Raw genomic sequence first — 23,774 nt, 5'->3', positions numbered from 1 at the left:
GACTATATGTCTGGAGAGCAATCCTGGAGGCGCATGTATCGCTCGATACTTAGAAGACTTGCTTCAGGCCTTGTCAGCTGCCATTAGAAAATTCCCGGCTTTGCCACTGAGTGGTGTGGCCTTGGTGAGCGACTCACACTCTGTACCTCAGTTTCCCACGGGTTGATGTGGGGGTGACGGGGCCTGTGTGGGATGGGGGCAGACGAGTCCATCACAGAGCTGTCTGGGCAGGGCCGGCACTAACACGGCAAAAATGAGAAGAGGCATCAGCAGCGGGTCACAGTGCCTGGCCCGGGGCTCGTGTGGGTGGAGATGGGCCTCAGTGGGGCAGGCGGGTGGATTCCACTCCCCACCGGCCCCCATCTGTCTGCTCTCCTCCCTCCCTCCAGGCCCCGTGCGGCCGAGCACCTGGTCAGCCAGCGGCAACGTGAGCCTGGAAGCTGCCGTGGGAGTGAGGACAGAGACCACTGAGCCCCCCGCCCCCCACCGCCCGCCGATGTCAGTGTCTGGGGCAGGAAGCTGGGCCTCACTGCGGAGAAGCCGGGGAACAGAAGCTGGGATGCAGGTGGAGGTGCCCGCCCCAAGCTGGGCAGATACCTGCTCCCTCGCAAGGCAGCAGGTGGCTTCTCGGGTGGGACAGGGCGAACACAGCCTTCCCCGAGGGCCCTGCCTCCCCCAAGAGCTTCTGCAGGCCTCCGAGAGCCCCGGATGCAGCCCCACTGGGAGGACGTGGCCCCCGCATCCCAGGAACAAGAAAGGAGGCCCCCAGCTCCAGCAAAGTCCTGGGCCCAGAGAAGTGACAAAGGTCCCGCTCCCTTGTCTCAGGACAGGGGTCCTGCCTGGAAGCTGTGTGCCCGCGGCCTGGAGGACCCGGGACTACGAGGAGGGATCACAACACAGCCTGGCCCCCCAACACCTTCAGGGATGCCATCTGGGGCACCAGGGTGCCTCAGGAGGCGATGCTTCCTTGGGGCCTGGGGTGCTCACCGGCACCCATGAGAGCACCCACTTGTGCTTCCATCTTTACCCGAGGGACCGGCCACCTCGATGCCCAGCCTGTGTAGCACCAGGAGTGGCCTTTTACGCAGAATGACACAACCACACGGGGAGAGGACAGCGGGCTCCCCGCGTGGAGGCGGCCGCTGCTCTGGAGGAGGCCGGGCCCACCTGGCCCGCCCGCCTCGCGACGGTGCGCGTCTACGCCCCGAAAGCTGAGGATGCGGCGGAGCCCAGAGCCGGCGTGTTTTCTCTCCTAACAGTGCAGCGCGATTTAATTAACTCGCTGTTGCCCCACCCGAAGGCTGCGGCGTTTATTGACACCGCCATCTGGCTCCTGGGAAGCCGGGAGAGTAGATAGTAAATCTGGTTCATTACTCGCTGCCTGGGAGAGGCATCCTGCTCCGCTCCCTCCCGGCCCCCTCCTGCCAGCGAGGTGGGCCCAGGCCCGTGTGGCACCTGCGGCTGTGAACTCTGACCCATGGCAGGTGCCACGGCACCACCGAGGAGACAGGTGTCCTCGAAGAGGCCTGACACCCTCGGGAACGGCCGCCGTGCACCCAGGGTCTCGCTGGCCCGCTTGGCCCCACGCCAGCAACAGCGGCCGCACCCCTAACGCCCATCCAGCCGGCCTGGTGCCCGGGGCTGTGCCCACTCGCTGCCTTGTTACCAACTTAATGCCTGGACCACGCGGTGCTGGAGGCTGCGGTAGCTCCCTGACCGCAGGGGGAACAGCAAACCTGCAGCGGTCCCAGCTCAGCGAGGGCCACAGGTCAGGGCAGAGCCAGGCCCAGAGGGCAGTGGGGCTGGGAGGGCGAAGACCCGGCTCCGCTTCCCTGGGCCTCTGGGGAAAGTGGGGTCCTTCCTGTCGTCCCTGAAGGTCGATGTTCTTTCTGTGGCTGAGATCTCAGTTGGGGCAGAAAGTCTCCACAGGTAGGAGAAGGGGCCTGACCGCAAAGAGGGGTCCCCTGTCTCCTGCCCTCTCACACTGCGAGGGGCTGCTGGGGGGCCCCAGGGGACACCCCCACTCTCCCTCCTCCAGGGCCTCTGCCCTGAACGGCAGCCTCAGGCCTTTCAGAAGCATTTCGGCTGCTGCAGGCCCAGAGAGACCCTGCTCATGGCTTTCCCAAAAGGGGAAAAATTAAACTGTCATTCCTTCCCTCCCCCCGCCCCCCCAGCAATCAGGTCCTGCCCCCTCCAGGCCTGCTCTGAGCCCAGCACCCCGAGGTGGGCCGTCCGGGCCGTCCCCCCACGGGCCCGGCCTCAGCAGGTAATGAATTACTACGAAGGAAATTAATCACCTGCGGCTCTCCCGGCCTAATCTGGTGGTTTAAGCTGATTCCAGGAATCCTTCCGTTGGGGCTGGGGCGGGGGCGGGGGTGGGGGTGGGATCAACGCATTTGGGGGGCAGGAAACAAAACGCAAAAAGGCTGAATTTATAATGTCATCACCCCGCCGGGAGCTGCCGTAACTCACCCCGGACACACTTTGGGCCCATTAATCACCCTTATCTGCTCAGGAAGGGGCCACGGAGCCACCGCCCTGGGGCAAGTTCAGGTACCTGGAGGTGGCTGCAGGTCAGAGTCCGTCCAGGGGCCTGATTTTCTGCCCCAGGCACCAGAGCCACCAAAGTCAGGCCTCTTCAGATAAGCGCCAACAGTTGTGAAAACAGAGGCCTCCGGGGTGGGGGTGGGGGGCCAGGAGCAGGACTCGGGGCTGTTCCTGGGCCCGGGGCGGAGGGTCCCCAGGGCCCCGGCTCCGGAACAGGGGCGGGCAGGGACAGGCGGAGGCCCCACCGCCCGACTTTCTGTGTCTTGGCCCCTGTACACCTCTGGGCTCCAGGGCCTTTGATTCAGCAAAACCAAGGATGGAAACTTCTTAGGAGTACTTAGTTTCCATGGCAACCGAAGCTGACCCCAACATTACTGTTCTCAAGAGGGGACTGACTTTCCTATATGTTCATTCACTGAATTAATGGACTCCCGGTTCTTTCATCAGAGGCCCCGGAACAAAGGGGCGAGAGACGTGTCGTCAAAGGGCTTTCAGCCTGTGTCCAGCCTTTTGTCCGGGGCTTACCGCGACGAGGCGCGTCCATTCAGCCCCAGATTATCAAAATCAACTCGGGGCCGGCTCTGTGGCAGCTAAACACACTTTGATTTCATAAAGACATAACCGACCCCGCATGCAAATTCATAATTGCGGTCGCGGGGTTCCGGGGCTCGGGGCTCGGGGGGTGTTTCTTGGTCCCAGGGCGCGTCGGTAGGTGACCCGTGGCGGCGTTACAGCCTCGCTGGCGGGGACGCCAAGAGGGGATTTGGGGGGGGCTTTCTAAGCCTCACCTCGCCGGCACGGGCTACACGGCTCGCACGGCCCAGGGGACCCAGCCTCCCGGAGTCCCGGCGAGGGCAGCCGAACCCTGGGCACTCCGCTCAGGGGTGTGGCGTCCGCAGTCTCCCCGTTTCCCAGTCCAGCCACATCCCTTCCCCTCCGCCCTCCCCCTGCAGCCACCTGGAAAATAGCTCTGCTTCCTCAGGGAAACGATGCGAAAGGAATAAACCCCGGGACGCAGCGCTGAGCAGAGACGCGTGGCTACGAGGTGCGGCCCGGCCCGGAGCGGAGCGGAGACAGCCCGGGAGCCCGGACCCCAGGACCCCCGAGCCCCGAGCCGCGGCTGGCGCAGGCGGGCTCAGCCCGCAGGGCGTGGGGCCTGTTCGAGGAACTGGGGTCTCCACGGCCACCATCCCGGGGCTCGCTCAGCTCAGCGCTCATTCCCGGCTCCCCCTCACCCTTCATCAGCCCCTCCGCCGCCACCACGGGGGGACACAGGAGACCTCCGGGCTGCCCATCACCGGAGGCATTTTGCCCGGGTCAGACGCTAGAAAAAAACATCCTCACACAAGAGCCCAGTGGGACAGGCCACGGTCCTAACACCCACACAATCATTTCACAAATTATCATAATTATCAATCCATCACCCTGTGCGGACAATGCCAGCTGGGCTATCGGATGACTTTTATGACCTGTAGCATTTTGTACGTAATAACAGGGAGAGATTTATGGACCCATCACGTCCCCTCTTCCAGCAGTAGGACTTTATTAGCTCGATTTATTTTTGACTCTCCGAAGCCCCTGCCTCCCCGTGCGCACCGGCCGGGGCGGCCACAGCCCCCCAAGCTTCCGAAGAGACATCTTCCCGGGTCACCCCGGTCCCAGCCCTACGGATGCCACTTCCCGATTTATTTATTTGTGGGGGGGGGGGGCTGGTGGAGACGGGAAAGAGGGAAAATACATCTATAAAAATAAAGAAAAAGGCCGCTTTCCTTTGTGTGCGTTTGCTCCCGGTTGTGCCGTATTAACGCGCCCGCCCTTCCTTTTCAAGGCAGCCCCAGAAAACAAGACAGAGCGGCGCAGACCCAAGGCTGCCGGGCCGCGCGTCCCCGTCTCATATCTCCGAAGAGATTGAATCAGAATTCCTTTAGCTGATACCATCTCCCCGGGTGGACTACGCTCTCGTTAAGGGATAAATTCAAGCCCTCCGGAAAGTAAAGAATAAATTTAAGCCTTTTGCCAAATGTCTATCCTATTGGATTTTGATAAGACGGCCATTGAGCCTTAATAATGTCTTCCATCCATTTTCAGTGGGCCCTTAACACGGCTCTTTATTTGTCCCCAAAGCCTCTTCGCCCGGCCTTTTTATTACCGGCTCCAGCGGGCTCTCCAGGGAGTGGGGCGACCCGAGTGATGGATGGACCACTGGTTAGATTATCTCCCGCAGATGTTTGCTCTCCCGGAGCCCGGGGCTTTCCCTCTGAGTAAACAGAGACTAAATAGAGTCGTTGGAGGGACAGTCCCAGAGGTCCTGGCACCTCGGCAAGAAAAGGCGTCGCAGCCGGACCTGCAGCCAACGTGACTTCAGGGGGCAGCTTCAGGGCCATACGCCCTGGGGGGGTTGGGGGCGGCGAGGGCACAGGGACGGGCAAGCACGGGTCCGAGTCTCATCAGCACCAAAGCTCCCGGCTGCTGGGGTTGCAGAGGGGACATGGGGACAGGGGCTGTGGGGGGGCTGAGAAACATGCAAGAATTCGGGGGCCAAGATTAGAGGGATGGAGAAGGGGCTGGGGGTAGGGGGGTGCAGGGGACACAGGGGGAGGGAGGGCACTGGGGGGTGGGAGACCCAGCTCAGCCAGGCGGTGGCCCCACACTTTCTGGAGGCGGGGCCAAGCCTGCGGCATCTGTCACTCCAACGGGAGCCCCGCCCCACTCCGCAGGCCCAGCTGCATCCCGAGTTCAAATCACTCCACCCCTGGGGGTGTGGGCGACGCCAACCATCCTGGGCCTGGGTTGTTTCACTGGTAAACTCCGAACAAACCGATTCTCCAGCCCCTTCAGCCGCCAGGATAATACTTAGAATTTATTACCGTGACTTCCCTACAGAAGACCCCATTTTCTGCAGCTCCCATGTCAAGCCCTGATTGAATTAATTGACGTTGGTTATATTTCACTGGCGCACCTAAGGGACAGGAAGTGAAATCTTCCTCAAGTCGAAACAGATGAAGCTCAGAGATGTCAAGGGGCCAACCCAAGGACACACAGCCCCCCAGTGCAGCCCCATCCCGATTTCAAGACTCCCAAACCCGCATCTTTGGGGAAGGAGAGGCCCTGCTCGGCCAGACACGGAAATCCCAGACCGCAGAACAGGTAGGCGGGAGTCTATGTCCATTACCAAGGAATTCACCTAATTACCCTTTAAAATAGCACACTGACATCTTTCAACAGTAAAGATAAACTTTAAAAAATAAAATAAACCAGCACACAAAGGCACGAGCAGTTACATGTGAAATACGCACACTCCTCTCAGTCGCTGTGACATCCATTCGTCAGGTGGGACTTGCTTTTTGGAAAGAAAGTCACATGAATGCTACCTTTTTCACCTCTTTGGTCCCACGTACGAACCCCTTTGCCTTTGCTCTCACCTCTCTCGGTGCCGTCCCCCCTCTCCCCTCTGGAGCACGTGGGGACGTGGCCCAACGGGCCCACATCTCAGCACCACACTTAGGTTTCCATCGTCTCACCAGTGTGGCCGTCGGCACCCACATCATCACTCAGATGCCCCACATGCTGATGACACCTATGCTTAATGGGAGAACGGGACAGTCCTGGGTTCAGGGGGCGGCGGGGCTGGGAGAACACTGGAGGAGGTGGGCAGAGCCCCCCAGGGAGCCTGTTCCCAAACAGACGGCAGCCACGGCGCCCTGCGCCCCTGGTGCCCAGCGCCGGCTCCCGGGCGCGCGGGCGGCTGTGGGGTTGGGTCCGTCCTGATTTTGTGCGGAGAAAGGCCCCGGGCCGCCCGGGCAGTGGGCCTGGGGGTGGACACCTGTGGCGGTGTTGGCTCAGACAAAGGATCCCAAGGGCCAGACGAGAGAGGTAAAAAGGTCACCCTGCCAGAGGTCCCTCAGGAGGTCACCGTGGGGTCGGAAAACGTCTCCCATTGCAAGGTTTTCTCCAAAAATCAATGTCTCCGGGGCTGAGCCTGGTGAGAAGGGCCGGGTCCTTGTCCCTCACACGTACGTCTGACCAGATGGCAGGTCTCCATGTCCCCACCCCCACGAGAACTCCGTCGAGGTGTCTCAGCTCCAGCCCCTGAACCAGGTGCGCAGAGAACCTGGGACGGTTTGGCCGGACGGTGTGTCGGGAGCGAGGGCGGGGCCTGGGCCGCGGCTCGAAAACTCAGCTCGCAGCCCGACAGGCCACGGTGGCTCATCGCTGCCACGGCGGTGCCTGCGCCTGACAGAGTCGGGGTGTCACAAAGGGGCCGCGTCCCCGCTAGGCCTGGGCGGGGGGGTCTTTGCAGCAAAGGCGTGGGAGGAGGGAATGAGCCTTTAACCCCACCATAGGCCCAGGGTGCTGGGCCAGGGTGCAAGTGTGGGTGTCTGCGTATCACGCGTGTGCACCGTGTGCATGAGCATACATGTATGCCACGTGCGTGCGTGTGTCATGTGTGCGCACAGTGGGCATGTGTGCCACATGTGTCTGTGTGTACCATGTGTGCACACCACATGCATGTGTGCACATGTATGCCACGTGTGTGTTTGTGTGTCATGTGTGAGCGCAGCGGATATGTGAGTCGTGTTTGTGTGTATCATGCATGTAGCGTGTGCACCTGTCGTGGTTTGTGTGCCTCACGTGTGCACCATATGCGTGTGTGTGCACGTGTGTCACGTGTCACGTGTGTGTGTGCATGCTCGGGGACAGCCCGCCGGGTGAAGGCCGAGCTCTGTCTGACGAGCAGCCTCGGGTCCGGAGACGATTTCAGGGTGCGGTGCCTCTGCCGCTGGGCAGCCTGCCGCGTGCCGACGCAGGTGCGTACCTGCCTGTGTGTGTACTTTCCTCCGGGGGGTGTGCATTTTTCTGGCCTTGTTCACTCTCTGGATAATGTCACCCAGCTATCATCCGTCACCAGCCGGCAGAGCACAGACGACGGCTGTGCTGACACTTTCTCTCGCCTAACGGGCGGTGTGTTTACCGCCACCTGGAGCCCTTTCGGAATCTGAGTCCCGACCGCAAAGGCTTGGTGACTGCGGCCAACTGTGCTCCTCCCCCCACAGTCTCCTCACGTGGGGACCCAGTGACAACAGTGAGACCAGCGTTTACTCAGCTTTGTGCGTCCCCTGGCCGGGAGCATTCCCGCAGGTACAGGGCTCTGCTTGTTCTCGGGAGCTCAGCGATCCCCACCCGCCCACACGGCGAAAGCAAACCCCGTCCCGATGACAGGGAACCGCCGTCTGGGACCCGCGCAGGCCACAGACACCGACCGCTCAGGGACGCCCTCGGCGAGGCCAGCGGAGGCCGGAGCAGCTCTCCTACCTTTTGGACGCAGCCCTCCTGCGACGACACCTCCGCCTCAGTCAGCATTTGCTGCAAAACAATGTTGAAAGGGGATGTTAGTTTCTTGTTTAAAAAATATGTTTTTCTTGATTTTTAGAGGGAGAGGAGAGGGAGAGAGAGAAACATCAATGATGAGAGTCATCGGTCAGCTGCCTCCTGCACGCCCCCTACTGGGGATCGAGCCTGTTACCCTGGGCATGTGCCCTGACCGGGAATCGAACCAGTGACCTCCTGGTGCACAGGTTGGTGCTCAACCACTGAGCCACACTGTCCTGTCAAGAGGGTGTTAGTTTCTGACAAGGTGCAGCTCCCCGGCCACCGCGGGCTGTGAATCAGGGGCTCATTATCTGAAATAATGAGCGTGGGACACAGCGGCTTCTCCATCACAGGAGAAAAGGGCCCTGTGAGGAGCTGGGGTCCTCCGTTCCCCAGCAGTGTCTCCCCCATTTGTTGTAAGGACCCCCCAGGGACTTTGCCTCCCTGGAAAGGCAGCTGGGTCCCTATAGGGAGGGAGCCACCCTGTGCAGCTCACCCTGGTCCCTTAGTAACTGGGCGGAGACCTGCACATGTTATTAGAAACCGTTCACGAAGACGTTTCGAGACATGTCGGGGACTCTGTCCTGTTCCCTCCGAGTTCCACCAGCAATGTCAGTGGCCCACGACTGGGGATGACTTTGCCGAGCGCGGAGCCAGCCTGGGGGGAGCAGGAGGGTCCCCTCCGGCCACACAGACGCAGGCCTGGGGTGGTGCAGGGAGGAAGTGCGGCCGGCCTGGGCTTTCCTCCGCAGCCCGGACGCGGAGCTGTCCCCGGCGAGGCTGGGACGGCTGCAGCATCTGGCCTGGCAGCGTCCCCTCTTTGAAACCACAAGGTCCCACGGCAGGAGGCGGCATTTCAGGGACGGTCCCGAGTGCTTTCTAAGCTAAGCAAACCGACAAATTAGCTGCATAAACGCGCTTCTCCCTGCTGGATCGAAGCGCTGCGCGGAGACGCATATAGAAATTGGAACGTCGTTTCCAGAAGAATGGAAACCAAGATTGAAACTAATATTTGGAGAAAAAAAAATCAAACGAGAAATGGTGTCAAATCCCGGGGTTTCGTCTCCCCTCCCCTTAAAAATCGCACCGTTGCCTTTTCAAACCCCGAGCGTGGAGGGGCGCGCCCGCCAGTGCCCCCACGGGCAGGTGAGCATCCCGGGATGCCGCCGTCCAAAATGCGGGCGCATTTGCCCGGGCACAGCTGTAATAACAATACGTCATCGTTTTAAATGTTGAGAATTCTAACCAGTTGGGGATTTTATGTTTCTTTTAATAGATTCTGAAACTGTGGTTTGGAAGGTGGCTTTAGAGAGTAAAGAAAAGAGACAGAAGAAGGTGAGTGGTGCAGCGGGGATGCCGGGATGGTCCCCGGGGCATCCGCAGAGACCGGGTCACCTGGTGCCCCGTCCCTGCCAGGCCTGGGGCTGGACAGGCCCATGGAGATCAGCCCAGCGGCTGGGCTGAGTTCAGCCAGCGGGCAGGCTGGTCTTTCTGTCCTCTCGTCTGCCTGGTTTTCACTCTGAATCCAGAGTCAGGAGGAGAGAGGGAGGCTAGTCTCAGACAAGCCAGCGACTTCAGGAAAGAGATGAGCTCACCAATGCCCAAGGCCAGAGAGGGCCGTCCAGGGCCACTGAGGAGAGGTGCACGACTGTCCTACCGCAGGCTGTCCAAGCCTGGCCCCTGGACCTGGTCACCTGGCCGGGACAAGGACCTTCATCACTGTTGCCCAGAACTGACACCTTCTTACTGGGTCACAGGGTCTCCTGACGTGGGCCAAGGTCTGGGGTTTACCAACCTGCCCCACATGGATCAGAGGTAGAAAAACTGTGTTTTAACTTTTCTAAGGTCCCAAGGGCCCAGGGCTTGACCACAGGAGGGGTATCCAGTCCTGATCCTGGTGACTGAGGCACCGGGAAGCAGCCCCTGTGGCCCTTGGCGGCCACCACCCAACACCACCCCTGGGGGAGCCTGAGCCACGTCCAGTCGCCCTGCAGCTGCCGGAACCATTTCCAGGGAAGGGGCTTCAGGGACCCTCGTGCACGGACATGTGGTTGCCTTGCAAAGCTGGAGAGGTGCTGAGTGGGTCAGGGGTACCAGGTGACCTCCCCCAGCTGCAGCCAGGCCGCTCGGTCACATGCCCACCAGGGCCAAGCACTGACTCCCGGCACCCAGAGAAGCCGCCTCTGAGAGAGGAGAGAGCGCTCAGGGTGCGACCTGCCCAGGCTCCACCAGCTCAGCGATGGCTCCCATCTACCCAGGAGCTTGTGCTCATGTAGGGACAGGGAGACGGGTGTTCAAACCACACTGTCCCCTAACAGGTCAAAACACATGACATACCAGGCAAGCAAAGCCAGATAGAGCTGTGTACATCTGGGTGGAGTGGGACCAGGAAGGGCCAGGTGGGATCAGGAGGGTCTGGGGGGGACCAGGGGGGGGCCAGAGAGGACCAGGAAGGACCAGGAGCTCCTGGGTTGTCTCCACTGCTCCCCCAAGCCTGGTCCTCAGCTCCTTCAGGCTGTGGGGTGTGGATGGTTGAGCAGTGTGGCTGCCTGAAGCACAGCTGTAGGTAGGACCCCAGTTGACTAGGGAAGACCCCACCCAACCATGTGATGCAGAGAGAGGTGGGCATTAGGCCTAGCCTGCCCGATGCCCTCCCCAGAGGAGGCTGGACCAGGCTTTGAAGTGTCCTCCTGCAAAGGGAGGGTCTGAGCGGGTCCAGAACCCCCTGTTCCGGAAGTTTCTCTCTGCCTCCCTATTTACCAGCCTCCTTGGCACCTATGCATATCACTACCTCTGCTCTCACCCACCGCTGACCTCGGGCAGACCCCCGCTGGACGCGCCCCTCCTGGAGCCTCGGAGCCCCGGCCTCCCCCGCCAGGGCCGTGCGCCGCTGAAACAGCCCTTTATTCGGCGAGCTGAGCCCTCAGCACGGCCTCGCTGGCCGGCCCGCCTGGCAGAGGCTGTGGCCGCTCTCAGCCCCATCTCCACACCCCGCACAAGGATTAGGTGTGTTTTGATTAAGCATTTTAGCCAAAAAGGCGAGGTTTGACCTCCGGCATTCCGCTTCCCTTGAGGGTCTCGGTGCCAGGACTGAACTAAGTGGGGTTGGTCCGAATATCGTCTTTGACTCTTAAAAATAAATACCGTCTGTTCTCCAAGTGCGCGCCCGAGCAGACAGACACAGACATCTCGTATGCTCACAGCTCCGCAGCTCTGGCGGGTACCCCGAGGGGGCTAAGCTTTCTGGTCGGTGTCACAAATGGATCCCAGAAGGTTTCTCTCCCTTCAACATAATCTGTTATTAAAGTATCTGGAAACACAGCTATAGGAGGAAACCAGACGGAGCCCGGCCTCTCCGATTCCAAACCCAGAGGCGGATGAGCTCCCCCCACCCCAGTCCAGTCTGTCCTGTGGCTCCAGAAGCCACCAAACGCCGGCGTTTACCGACCCCTTACCCTTGGCCTTGGAGCCCAGACCTCTTCCTCACCTGCTTCTCCCTCACTCCCCACTGAAGTCACCTCTCCAAGCCCAAAGCCGAGAGTCTGTGTCTAGAAGCAGCTGAAAGCTGTCCATGCTGAGGCCCTGGCCGTCGAAGAAGCCGCCGTGGTTGGGGGTGAGAGCTCTCCGTGCAGGTCACTTGGGGCTGTCAGGAGAGGAGGGCTGGGTCCCCGGAGCTGTCTCTGAACCTCACCCTGCTGACCTCTGGGGGATTGGGGTCTGCAGAGGGGTCAAACCCGGCCCCACTGGCAGCTGCTCTGAACCCCACATGGTCTGTCCTCTAAGGACGATTTTATACCCGCGAGCAACGCCTGCAAATGGGCCTTGTGAGCTGACGATTGAACTCACGGAACCTCGAGGTTCAGGCTCCTTTCAGTCTCGGCAAAGGGGGCCCACCGCCCCACGCGTGCCTCCTCTGTTTCTTTTTAAAGAGCCATTCTCATCCTTAATGCTGTGTCCAGATGAAAGTCCTGCCGTGACTGCCACTTTCCCTGGTGTAAATGCTGCACTTACATTGTGACGGCAACAGTAGCCGCCGTGACTTGATGATGACAACAGGGGCACTCGTTCTGGGGCCCATCCCAAGCACCTGGCAGGTGGCTCTTATCCTTTACTTCTCACAAGAACCCTATCAGGGCAGGCGTTGTTATTGCCCCACCTTATAGATAGGAGACTGAGGCTCGGGGAGTTGGAGACACAGGGCAAAGGTCAAGGAGCTGCTAAGTGGAAAAGCCTGAGTTCAAATCCAGGCTCCTGACTCCGGGCTTCTGCTTGGGAGGAACACGAGGCCGCTGGGCATGTCGGCGGAAACACGCCACATGGTGCCCCTTCCGACCGGGACTCACACCTGAACCCAGGCCAGGACCCTCCCGGGCGAGGGCGCTCCCCACGGCCAGGCCGCGGCCCCATGAGCTCGGGCCGAGCTGGGTGTCCTCCCGCTGGCAGCCGGGACAGGAACCATGAGAGGCATTAGTCACCGCCGGCCGCTCTGGCTGCACAGCTAAGGCTCCCGTGGTGTTGACACAAACTCTTGTGCTCTCGACTGGGAGCGGGTGATATTTATTTATTTTTTGCATTAAAAAAAAAACACAAAAAAAAACACCCCGCTTGGCCGTGTTTGAGCTACAGAACTGATTTTTTTCGAAAGGCGCCTTGGACACTGTTTTTAGCTTTTAGGCCTAAACAGACACTTCTCAGTTCTTTCAAGTGAGACCTGCCCAATGAATGGAGGCTCTCTCTTTACGCCTAAGAAAAATATTTACACAGCCAAGTATGGCACGAAAAGGACCCGCGCTCCTCAGAGAGCCCATCCCCGGATCGCAGATGGGTCTCCCCACTGTTTACATTCCCAGCCCAGCCCCTCCCCTCCCCCTCGGGCTCTCCTCACTCGTTTCCCAAGCCTCCCGCCCTGGACCCCGGACCCCTGAGCCCGGGGTGTGCACGCCGGTTCCTCCCCGAGAGCCCACACTGCTCCCACGTGAGGACACCGCCCTGTGCGAGTGACGGCAAAGTCCTCCCCCACCCACCCCACCCCCACCCCAACAAGAACACCCAGGCCACTCTTCCTGGGGGACCCGTGCAAAGAGCTGTGATGTGGACACCCCCGGGCCTGCTTCCCCGATGCAGCAGGCCCCCAGCCCTCCCTTTCCAGACCCGCCTGGAGCACCAGGGCCCACCGCCCCGCCCTGGCAGCAAGGACTATGGTGGGGCGGACGATGTTTCCTGGCCAGCGCGGCCTTGCTCAGACCCAGAACCTCTGGGCACAGTTTGTCCACTGTCAGAAGCGCCCAGAACACTCTGTCTGCCCGAGGTCTCCTTCCGTCCAGCTCCGGGGCCCCTCTGCCTACACGCCCTGCCCCGCCCGCGGCCGCGTGGTGCCTGCAGCTCCCGTCTGCAGCTGGAAGGGCTGAGTGGCTGAATGAATGACCTCCCCGGCCCTGCCCAGTCTCTCCTCCCCAGGTTAGATGGTCCAGCCGGTCCCAGGTCCCCTGAGGGCAGGGTGGCAACATCCTTCACACCTCCTTTCCACGCAGCCCCTGAAGGCCTGGTGTCTGGCCCTCAGAAGTTTAAAAAAGCGTCTCAGGATAGCACTGACTCCAGTATCGGCTCCGTGGGGGCAGGGGCCGCGGAGCAACACCTTCCTCCATCGAACGACTTGAACTTGGGCACACGGAGCCCCAGGGAGCGAGGGGGCCGTGAGCCCGGTGCTTCTGGAGCAGAAATCCTGAAGCGGGGGTGTGGGGTGGGGAGGGGCCGTGATGGGGGAAGGGGGCGTGTGCCCTGGGCAGTGGCAAATGCAGGCACAGAGGACGGGAGGGGCCGCGGGGTTCGGAAAGGCCCTGGGGCTCGGCATGGGCGTCCTCAGGCAGGCTGGGGTCCGTTTGCCTCTGTGGGTAGACGCGGATGCAGATGCTGGTGGGACAGGGCAATGGGTGCAGGGCGGGGCAGGGGGAGGAGGTCTGCGGGGGGGGGGGGGGCAGCCTCGACGGGGCGGATACAGTCCACGTGGCTACTCCCCGGAGCACGTGGGGCGTGTCCCCTGTTCACAGGCTGCTGCTGCCTCACCCCTTCCCCCTGCTCCCCCATCAGCTGGGGACCCTGCTGGAAGCTGCCCGACACGCCGCAGTGGGATGGAGGAGGGTCCCGGGCAGGCCAGGCGCCGTAACCGGTCAAAACTTAGCGCCAGCCTCTGGGAAGGGCTGTCGCCGCCCTCTCCTGACAGATGAGGTGGAGGCTCAGAGAGGGAGGGTGACCTTCTGCGGGCGCACAGCTGGTGGGGCGGACACGGGAGCCAAGGCGAGGCCCTGCCAGGACCAAGGTGAGCGGGGCCCAAGGGGCAGGGGTGGGGTGGCACGCAGGTGGGCAGCCCCTTTCCCCAGGCGGCACAGGTGTGGAGGCCAGGATGGAGGCCAGGATGGGGGCCAGGTGCGGAGGCCTGCGCAGCCCTGACCTCGCTTTGCCCCTGCGTGTAATGCCCCCAGGTGGTATCAGGGCAGGACTCGGGCTGACCACTTGCCTGGGGCTGCAGTTGTCAGGGTTGGTGGCAAGGATTCCCACTCTCTCTGGACTCCCCCCAAAGCTGCTCTGCCGGAGAGGAGAGAGCGCAGGTTACCCCTAGTTCAGACATCAACCTCCGAGGGCCTGTACCTTTCCAGCCGAGGCTTCGAATCCTCCATGGACCCAAAGACGGCTCTTCCCTGTCCTGGGCAGCCCGGGTCTCCGAGCCCCACGCGTAGGTGCTGCTCAGCCCTTCCTGTCACCCCTGAGTGGGGTGGCCTGACCCAACCCAGGGCCCCCTGCCCTCTCGCCCTGGCCTCACGGGCACGTGGTTCCTGGGGGCTCTGCACTGAGCTGCACCCCTGGGCGGAGGAACATGCTGGTGGCCAGGCCGGTGAGAGGCACTGACAGGGGCCCTGAGCTGGCAGGAGAAGGCCACCAGTTCCACGCTGACGTCAGCAGCCGTGGTCAGGCTCCTGCCTCCTTCCTCTGCCAGGCAGTGCGCTAAGGCCGAGCCCAGGACGGCCCCGCGGGCCCCGTCCCGAGAGCTGCGTGTCCAGCCCCGCGCCTGCCGGGTGGACAGCGTCTTCCCCGGCTCCGGGAAGATTGACGGCCTCGGGGGAAGTGGGTGTAAATCACAGGAGGTGTCGCTTCCAATCGATGACTCATGACAAGCCATAACTTTCAGCCGTGGAAAGGGAAGCATGGGCGCATCAGGGCCTCGCCGGCGCCGGGAACCGCCACCCGCGCCCGGAAACCAGGACCACCGTCCGCGGGCCTGTTTGCTCCTGGACCTGGTGCCAGAGCTTCCTCCCGGGGCTCCAGTCCGAGAGGAGACAAGTGCGGGGCGACCGTGGGGCCCCGGGCGGCCCCGGACCCTGCAGAAGGGGTCACGGCGGGGAGGGCGGTGCCGAACCAGAGGAAGCCCACGCTCCCTGTGCCCAGAACGGGGGCTGAAAGGTGGCGGCTCCAGGTGACACTGCTCGGTGGCCTTGCCCAGGGTCCCCTCCCTCCTCCCTCCCTCGCTCCCTGTCTCTGTGAACTGGCTTCGGGTGGAAGTGAATGTGTCCCTTCAAAGCCCTCCTAACCTGGGAGCCTCTGCCTGCCCAGCGACTCAGACGCCGCCCGAGGCACCTCGCGGTCCCCAGGACACGCCGTGGAGCCTGCTCGGCACTGACCGAACGAAAGGCTGGGAGTAAACAAGTGGGTAAGGGATCCACCCAGCCACTGTCCCCACGGCCACACCCAGCGGACCCCTTGGAGACAGCCCCCCGGAGGCTGCCCGGCAACCCCGCCCGGCCCCGATGGACTTTGCACCTCGCCGCCTCCCTCGGGGAAATAAATCCCAGGGTCAGTTATTGGTCCTACGCACAGATCCGTCTTTTATCACGACCCTTCTTGGTTACAGAAATAACCGGGGTATTGACAGACTGTTACTAATGCGCTTGCCCTTGACCTGGCTTATCGATAACACGTCTGTTAGGATGACTCTTAATAATCATAAGTGGACGGGGGGTGGGAGTGGGCACAGGTCTCCTGGTAGTGGCCGCTCGGACCCGCACGCGGTCATACGGTCCCGGGATGTTGGCTGGACAGGCGCTGAGATGCCAGCCTCCCCAGGGCATCCCGCAGGACCCGGCTCTTCCGGGCTGTGAGTTCCCACCCCGCTCGCTGGGGCTTGGGGTCGCCTTTGATTAGCTGAAGGAGGAGGGTCAGAGGCCATCACCCCACATTTCAAAGCAGAATTAATATTAATCCCGTTACAAATGGCAGGCACCTCAGTACCTTCTGGGGATAGAAAAACAACAAAACGTGGAAAAGCGGCCACCTGTCCTCGGGGTCCCCCTTGGGGCCGCGACCTGGGGGGACAGAGGCCTTTCCCGGTCACGTTCGGGCCTGTCTCACCCTCGTCTTTATCATCCCCCTCATTCGTGGGCAGCTGTGTGTGGACTCTTCCGCCAACCTGCCCACAGGAAGCCAGAAGCGCCACCGCTCGGTTCCCATCCCGCTCGCACCAACAGCCAGGGCGGGCTCTGCAAAATCGCCCTGGAGCCCACTTATTTAATGCTCACCCTCCGGTGAACCCCCCCTTGCCCCGGGAATGCGAGCTCAGGGAGGTTGAGTGACCCGCCCGGGCCGCACAGCTGGGAAGCCACAGCGCGGGGGCTCCCACCAGCCGTGTTGGGGGCCATCGGGCTCTGTGGCCAATGCACAGCCGGCTGCATTTGGAGAAGGGGGGTTGGGGGCGGAGGGAGAGGCGATGAACAGGGGGAAGGGGGCTGGGCTTTCTCTCCCACCAGGAAAGTTTCCAACCCGTGGGGAGGAGACAGGGCAGGGCCCCGAGCGCCCGGGGTTTCGGTCACAGCTGCCGCGTTAACCGGAGACCACCGTGCGCGGGGCGGTGGGAGGCAGGGAGCCCCCAAAGGAGGCCGCGCGCCCGCCTAACGCCGCCCGGTTACAGCAGCAGCTGCGGGGAGGAATCCGCGCTGATCCGCCGTGGGAACAGCGGCCGTGGGACCCGCGGCCGCCAGGACGCTGCGCGGCAGCCAGGAGCACCCCCTCCCCACGCCAGGTCTGCTCTGAGGAATTCTGGGGGCCGTCCCAGACCGGGCAAGCCCGGGGCGCAGCCGGCCTGTCCTTGAGGACGCCTTGCTGGGTAGGATGGGGTGTCAGTCCCACCGTCCTTCCTCCGGGAGTCGGGCGAGGCCGCAGGGTCAGCGGAGGAAGCTGAATCCGGAGCCTGCCCTGCGCCCTGGGCGCCGGGGGCGCGCCCACCTCGGTCCCCTGTGCACCTTGCTAACCGCACAGCCTCAACTCCTGCATCCAGGCAACGGGCCACGGGGCACTGGACACACCGCCCACTCTGTCCACACCACCCACGCTGTCCACACCACCCACGCTGTCCACACCGCCCACGCCGCCCACGCTGTCCACACCACCCACGCTGTCCACACCGCCCACGCTGTCCACGCCACCCACACTGTCCACGCCGCCCACACTGCCCACGCCGCCCATGCTGTCCACACTGCCCACACCGCCCACGCTGTCCACGCCGCCCACGCTGTCCACACCACCCACACTGTCCACGCCGCCCACGCTGTCCACGCCGCCCACGCTGTCCACACCACCCACACTGTCCACGCCGCCCACGCTGTCCACACCACCCACGCTGTCCACGCCGCCCACACTGTCCACGCTGTCCACGCCACCCACGCTGTCCATGCCGCCCACGCAGCCCCAGTGTTGAGAAAGATGCAAACCGCGAGCGGTCAGCCAATTCCCAATGGAAACACAGTCACGACGACGCCGAGACGTAACCACCATTTTCGAGACGCCCAGGCTCAGCCCACGATCCTCTTTGGGGGTGACCTCCAGCCAGGGTGCTCGACAGACAGCCGCAGAGGGACAGAGGGGCCCCCGGGCTGCCTGGCCCGTGGCGGGGTTGGTGGGCCGCATCCAGCCCATGGCCCATTTGGGTCCGGCCTGCAAGCCAAGGGCTGTAAAAATAAACTGAGGACGTGGGACAGAGACCGCGCGGGGCACAGAAGCCCAACTCATTCACTATCTGCTCCTTCGAGGGGCAGCGTGTGGACCCTGGCCCGTGGCAGACACAGTGGCCCAGAGGATGGAGGGAGGTGTCTGTGTGTCCCCAGCTGCAGGTCCAGCTGCGAGGCCTCCTGGACCGGGGCTCGATGGGCAGAGCTGGCTCGTCTGTCCTCGGGGGGCTTGGCTCACGCTGTTCGCCGACCCCCGTGGCACAGGCAGAGCCCGGAGCAGAAGCAGCGTGGTAAGGTTGCCCCTTCCAGCCCCTCAGGTCTGCGCCCCGGGGAGGTCACCTTCCAGCAGGTGGGCCGGCCTGGGCGGCAAGCAGGCCAGCGCTCGGGGCAGGGGGGTCCCCAAGAACACCTGACCCTGCGGGGCGCATGCTCAGCTGCAGCGGCACCGGGGGGGCCCTGTGAAACTGGGAGCGCCCTGCATCGCCCCGTTCCTTCTCCTTTCTGCACCTTCTCCCGCCTGCTTGTTTTCCAACAAGGAAAGCGCTCAACACGGTCAGGAAGGAAACCTCAAAACGCTCCTTGGAATTTGTACCTCGAGCCCCTCGAGGTCCCTGGAGGTTTGGCCTCCCCCGGAGATGGGAGGGGTCCCTTCCTGGGGCAGGTCCGGTGGCCAAGAGCGGGATCTGTGCTCAGAGCTGCAGAGGAGGGTGGCCTGGAATTCGATGGACTTGCCCCAGGCCCACCAGAGGGCCCATCGAGGGCGGTCGGGGGTGAGGGGGTGCCCCGTCGTGATGCTCGGGGACACGGAATACCTGGATGTGGCTGCCGGAGAGTCAGGCGCCCGAGACTGTCCCCTAGCGATTTCATCTTACGGTGATGAAGCCGAGGTGGGGGCAGGGGACCCAGGCAGCTGGGGAAGGACATGCGGGTCCTGCCCCCGGCCACCGCGACCCCTTCAGACGTACAGAGAACGTGACCATCAACGGAACACAGATGCCGGGGGCCCGCTTACTGTCCTGACTCCCGTGCAGAGCGTGGTTTCATTCCGTCACCTCCCCTGGCTGTCGCAGTGGGTGTGAGGGTCACATCGCCGCTCTCAGGACGAGAACAGCCCCCGTGCCCCCCGCCCGCGCTCTGAGAGCCACGCTCTGGACCCCGCTGCTCCCCTGGCGCTGGGAGACATGCCCAACCTGCCGGCCACCGCTCTCCATAGTCCTGAGAGTAGTGGGGGGGGGGGCTTCAATTCTCCCCTGGAGGTGGAAGTAAGGAAAACACGCCCCCGAGCCCTGGGAGGGCAGCGGGAGGGTCCCGGGCATGGCAGCCTTGGCGGGCGGGGGGTGGCCCTCTGGAGCTCGTCTGCCCTGTGGTTGGCGTGCCCGTCAGTGTAACAAGACAAGGTCACCGTCCGTCTGCGGGACGGACTCAGGAAAGTGGCCCCCATTAGCGCAGGAGGAAAGGAGGGGCCGGCAGTGACTGAGCTTCCCCGGGGCTGTCGGGGGACACACAGGGAGGCCCGGGCACCCGCAGGTTGTGTGTGTCGCGTGTGGGGCCCCCAGGTCCTCCCCAGACCCCAGCTGGCCTGCAGGCCGTCGGCACGTCCAGGGGAGCTTGTCCACTGGGCCCACGTCGGGCCGAGGTGATCTCGGGGAGGCGCAGGCCGGGCTTCCAGATATTCTTGGACACAGCGGGATTCTGAAAACTCTATTCTTGGAGCTGGGAAGGTTGGGCGGCAGCGTCATTTATTTGCTCTTTCCAGAGACTGAGAAGAGAGCTGAGGTTTTCCCGGCTGCGCAAGTGCTGCCTGGGGGCGGGGGGCAGTGTGTCCTGGGCCGAGAGAGCCAGTGGGGTGGGGGAGAGGGAGACAGACCGACAGACAGACAGAGGGGTGGGGGACAGGGAGACAGACCGACAGACAGACAGAGGGGTGGGGGACAGGGAGACAGACAAAGGGGTGGGGGGCAGGGAGACAGACAGACAGACAGACAGAGGGGTGGGGGACAGGGAGACAGACAGACAGACAGACAGACAGAGGGGTAGGGGAGAGGGAGACAGACAGACAGAGGGGTGGGGGACAGGGAGACAGACAGACAGAGGGGTGGGGGACAGGGAGACAGGCAGACAGAGGGGTGGGGGACAGGGAGACAGACAGACAGACAGGGATGGGGGAGAGGGAGACAGACAGACAGATAGACAGAGGGGTAGGGGAGAGGGAGACAGACAGACAGACAGAGGGGTGGGGGAGAGGGAGACAGACAGAGGGGTGGGGGAGAGGGAGACAGACACACAGACAGACAGAGGGGTTGGGGAGAGGGAGACAGACAGAGGGGTGGGGGAGAGGGAGACAGACAGACAGACAGACAGAGGGGTAGGGGAGAGGGAGACAGGCAGATAGACAGAGGGGTGGGGGAGAGGGAGACAGACAGACAGACAGAGGGATGGGGGAGAGGGAGACAGACAGACAGACAGAGGGTTGGGGGAGAGGGAGACAGACAGACAGAGGGGTGGGGGAGAGGGAGACAGACAGACAGACAGGCGGGGGAGAGGGAGACAGACAGACAGACAGAGGGAGGGAGGAGAGAGACACAGGGAGAGGCGGGAGGGGTGGGAAGGGAGGCAGTGAACACAGGCACCCCCAGGAGACCCCACTTGGCAGGGGCTCCGGAGAACTGGGGCCACCTGAGGGCGGGTGGGTGAAGGGACAGAGACACGGTCTGACCAGTAGGTGGTGGGCACTGTGCCGCAGGTGGGGGGCTCCTGGGCAAGGCCACCCCGAGTTCACTAAGGGCAGGTTCACGCTCCGACGCAGGCCGCCTCTGCTTGGCCGTGGAAGCGACGGGGGACTCGGGTGTGAGAGCAGCTGTCCTTCCTCCCGGTGGCCTCCGGCTGCGGCTGTTTCACTGGGGCCAACGGTCCTGATGACGGGCACCTAACACTGCTCTCCGCGGGGGCGGCGGGGTTGGCGGTCACCGTGCAGATTAAAGCCGGAAACCCTCGGGGTCACCTCCGCTCCCCAACGTCGCCTTTACGGAGAGCACACACCCACGAGCCGCCACCGGGTTTCTGCCCTTTCCCAGGAAACGCTGCTTTTCTGGGCGTCTGTGCCCGGTTGGCGCGGGAATGTGGACAGACACCCCTGGATTCCCTCCGAAGGGCAGCAGCTGGATCATGAAATCCACGGGGCCGGCCCACACGGGCTTCCTCGGGACGGTGCCTTTCTGCCTCGGTCTCCCCACAGGGAAAGCGGTTTAGTTGGATAAAACAGTAAATCTTGGGGTGCAGCGAAGAGGCCACGTCTCGAAACAGAGGAGCAGGCGAGGGGTGAAGCTGCCCCCCTGGGTTGTGCAGCTCAGGAGAGGAGCCTGTCCGAGCCGGGGGGTGAGGTGCCATGTCCCCTATAGACCAGCCCCGTCCCTGCGGCCAGTCCGCTCGGACACAGCGCCCCGAGGACGCTTTCCACGGCTGGCCCCACGGGAACCCGGCTTTTGCATTTTCCACAGCAGGCCCCAAAGCTGGGCCCTGAATCCTGGGTCGCGGGGTCCAGCTGGGGCCCACAGATCCGATTGCCTTTCGTTGCTGGCTGGCCGTGAGCGTGCGCGGCGGCCCCCCGGCCGCGGTCCGGCCCCTGCGCGCTCGGCTGTCACAGTGCCACCGCCCGGAGCACCTCCAGTCAGCCGCTCGTGGCCGAGACGCCACAATCTTTTTACCCAATTTTCCAGCTCAGTTGGCCGAGGCCTGCGGGGTCACTGAGTAAAACAGCTAAGCCCCTGGCCTGGGGACAGGACGCGGGACTCGGGCTCCCTGTTCCTAATCGCTTAGCCACAGGCTCTTTCATAAATAACAGGAGCAACAGGGCCGTGCTTTCCTTTAGAGGACGCGCTCCCCAAACGGCCACCGGGGTTGCCATCCGAGTGCTGCCAAACCCTGGAGGGCAGCGGGGACAGAGCCGAGGGGGACAGATGTCACCCGAGGGCCTGGAGAGAGAGCCTGAGGGCCGGTTCATACCATGATGCCGACGGTCATAAGCCTATTACTATTATTATTATTAATAATAATATTCTCGCCCGGCCGGGCATGGCTCAGCGGTTGAGCGTCAACCTGGGATCCAGGCGATCAGGGTTCGATTCCCGGTCAGGGCACATGCCCGGGTTGTGGGCTTGATCAATGACTCTCTCATCATTGATGTTTTTATCTCTCTCCCTCTCCTTTCCTCTCTCTGAAATCAATAAAGATGTATTTAAAATAAAAACAATAATAGTATTCTCACCCAAGGATTATTTTTCCCATTGATTTTTTAGAGCGGGAAGGGAAAAGACAGAGGAAGACAGAGAGAGATACATTGATGTGAGAGGGAGACATCAAATGGTTGCCGCCTACACACGTCCCAACCGGGGCCAGGGGTCGAACCTGCAACCCAGGTCCATGCCTTTGGCTGGGAATCGACCCCTTGGGCCCGTGGCCTACAGGCCGTGCTCTAACCCTGGGCCACGCCGGCCACGGCTATTCGCCTGCTATTAGATGACTCCTCCTTCCTACCCCGCGCCTGCCCTTAAATGCTTCGTGAACTGACATTAACGAATCCAATTAGCGCAGGACCCAGGATCTGTGTCCGCGGTGATCCGAGGCTTTGTCCGTCTCCGTCTGAAAGAGCAAAGGCCTTGGACGTCGGCTGGAGCCACTCGTACAATCAAGAGAATTCCTCCGGGAGGGCAGCCGAGACTCGACCCCGGGGCTCGGGGTGAGGGACCCGGCCTCCCGGCCGGCGGGCAGGGCGTGTCTGCGGCGGGCGAGCGTGTCCCCAGCTTCCTCCCGCATCCAAGCTCCCGTCCGCACTTGGCCGCCCCGTCCGCATCGGGGAGGGGAAATATTTATTTTTATTACGAGTTGCGAGGCCGCGCGGCGAGGAACCTTGTTATTAAACTCTCCCAGCCCAACTCGGCCGAAAATCTCGACATCCAAGTTGGAGTATTGATTGCGAGTTGTTTTTCTAATCAGATGCCAAGAGGAACATTGTGGGGAAGGATGTCTCAGGCCGGCCTCCGCCAGGCAGCATCTCTGTTTACGTGTCCGGGCCAGCAGCTGGGCTCAGAGGCTCGGAGACGGCGGGACGGGGCCCGAGGTCCCGGGGAAGAGCCCAGGACGCACGGCGCACGCAGCTGAGGCCCGGGCTGGGGTCCGCCGGGAGTGCCCGTGGGGGACGCTACCGAGGGGCAGCGGGCCTGGCCCGCTCCACGCTCCGCGGAAGCCCCGAGTTTTATTACTGTGAAGCTGCAGAGCGAGCTCTGGGAATCTGAGCGGTTCCCCGCCTTTCTCGTGTTTAAGTGGCTTTCACTTCATGTATCAGGGAGCCCCGCAAACTCATAACCAGGGGTTCCCTCGCTGGCCGCCCCGTATCGCTGGACAGCGGGGGGGCGGCCCCGCCGGACTGCCCACCTCCTGAGCCACCCGAAGAAGGGAGCGGCTGTTTCCCCCGAGTGTCCCGACCCCGTCAACCTGCCGGCCGCGCCCGCCCTCCCTAGGAGAGCCCCGTCCCGCCGGGGCCCCTGCCGCGCAGGTGAAGGAAGGTCGCCGCCCAGAATTTGTTCCTGCAGAGGCGAGCCTCGCCCTCGCCCTTCCGCGCGGGTGCCCGGGGTCCTGGCCGTTCTGTGCGGCGCCCACACGTCTGGCTGCCCGGCTCCTCCCCCGGCCGCTCCGGCTGTGGGATCACGAATTTCTAGGGGGCAGAGCTGGGCTTCCCGCTCAGGACCCAGATGTCCCGGCGGCGGCAGACCCCCGGCTTCACCCCAGCGTCCGACGTACACGGAGCCTCTTTCCAGCTCCTTCAAAAGGAGGAAGCAAGGTGCTCGTTTCCTCCCCCCTTTCGTGTCC

At 62.7% G+C, this 23,774-nt stretch overlaps 1 protein-coding gene across 3 annotated transcripts in view; it reads right to left on the bottom strand.

Moving 5' to 3' along the window:
* Positions 1-23,774, bottom strand: part of PRDM16 (PR/SET domain 16) — a 266,029-nt gene that overhangs the window by 126,593 nt on the left and 115,662 nt on the right. For all 3 annotated transcript variants that reach the window (XM_087820071.1, XM_087820072.1, XM_087820073.1), the window contains exon 3: positions 7,861-7,911. In XM_087820071.1, coding sequence (XP_087676197.1) covers positions 7,861-7,911 — 51 coding nt within the window. The remainder of the gene's footprint in view (positions 1-7,860; positions 7,912-23,774) is intronic.

Source organism: Miniopterus natalensis, chromosome 9, assembly GCF_054644295.1.
Source record: "Miniopterus natalensis isolate mMinNat1 chromosome 9, mMinNat1.hap1, whole genome shotgun sequence".
In the NCBI taxonomy this organism is placed as follows: Eukaryota; Metazoa; Chordata; class Mammalia; order Chiroptera; family Miniopteridae; genus Miniopterus; species Miniopterus natalensis.
The sequence above is the reverse complement of the archived record's forward strand: the minus strand, read 5'-3'. Positions and strand labels throughout refer to the sequence as shown.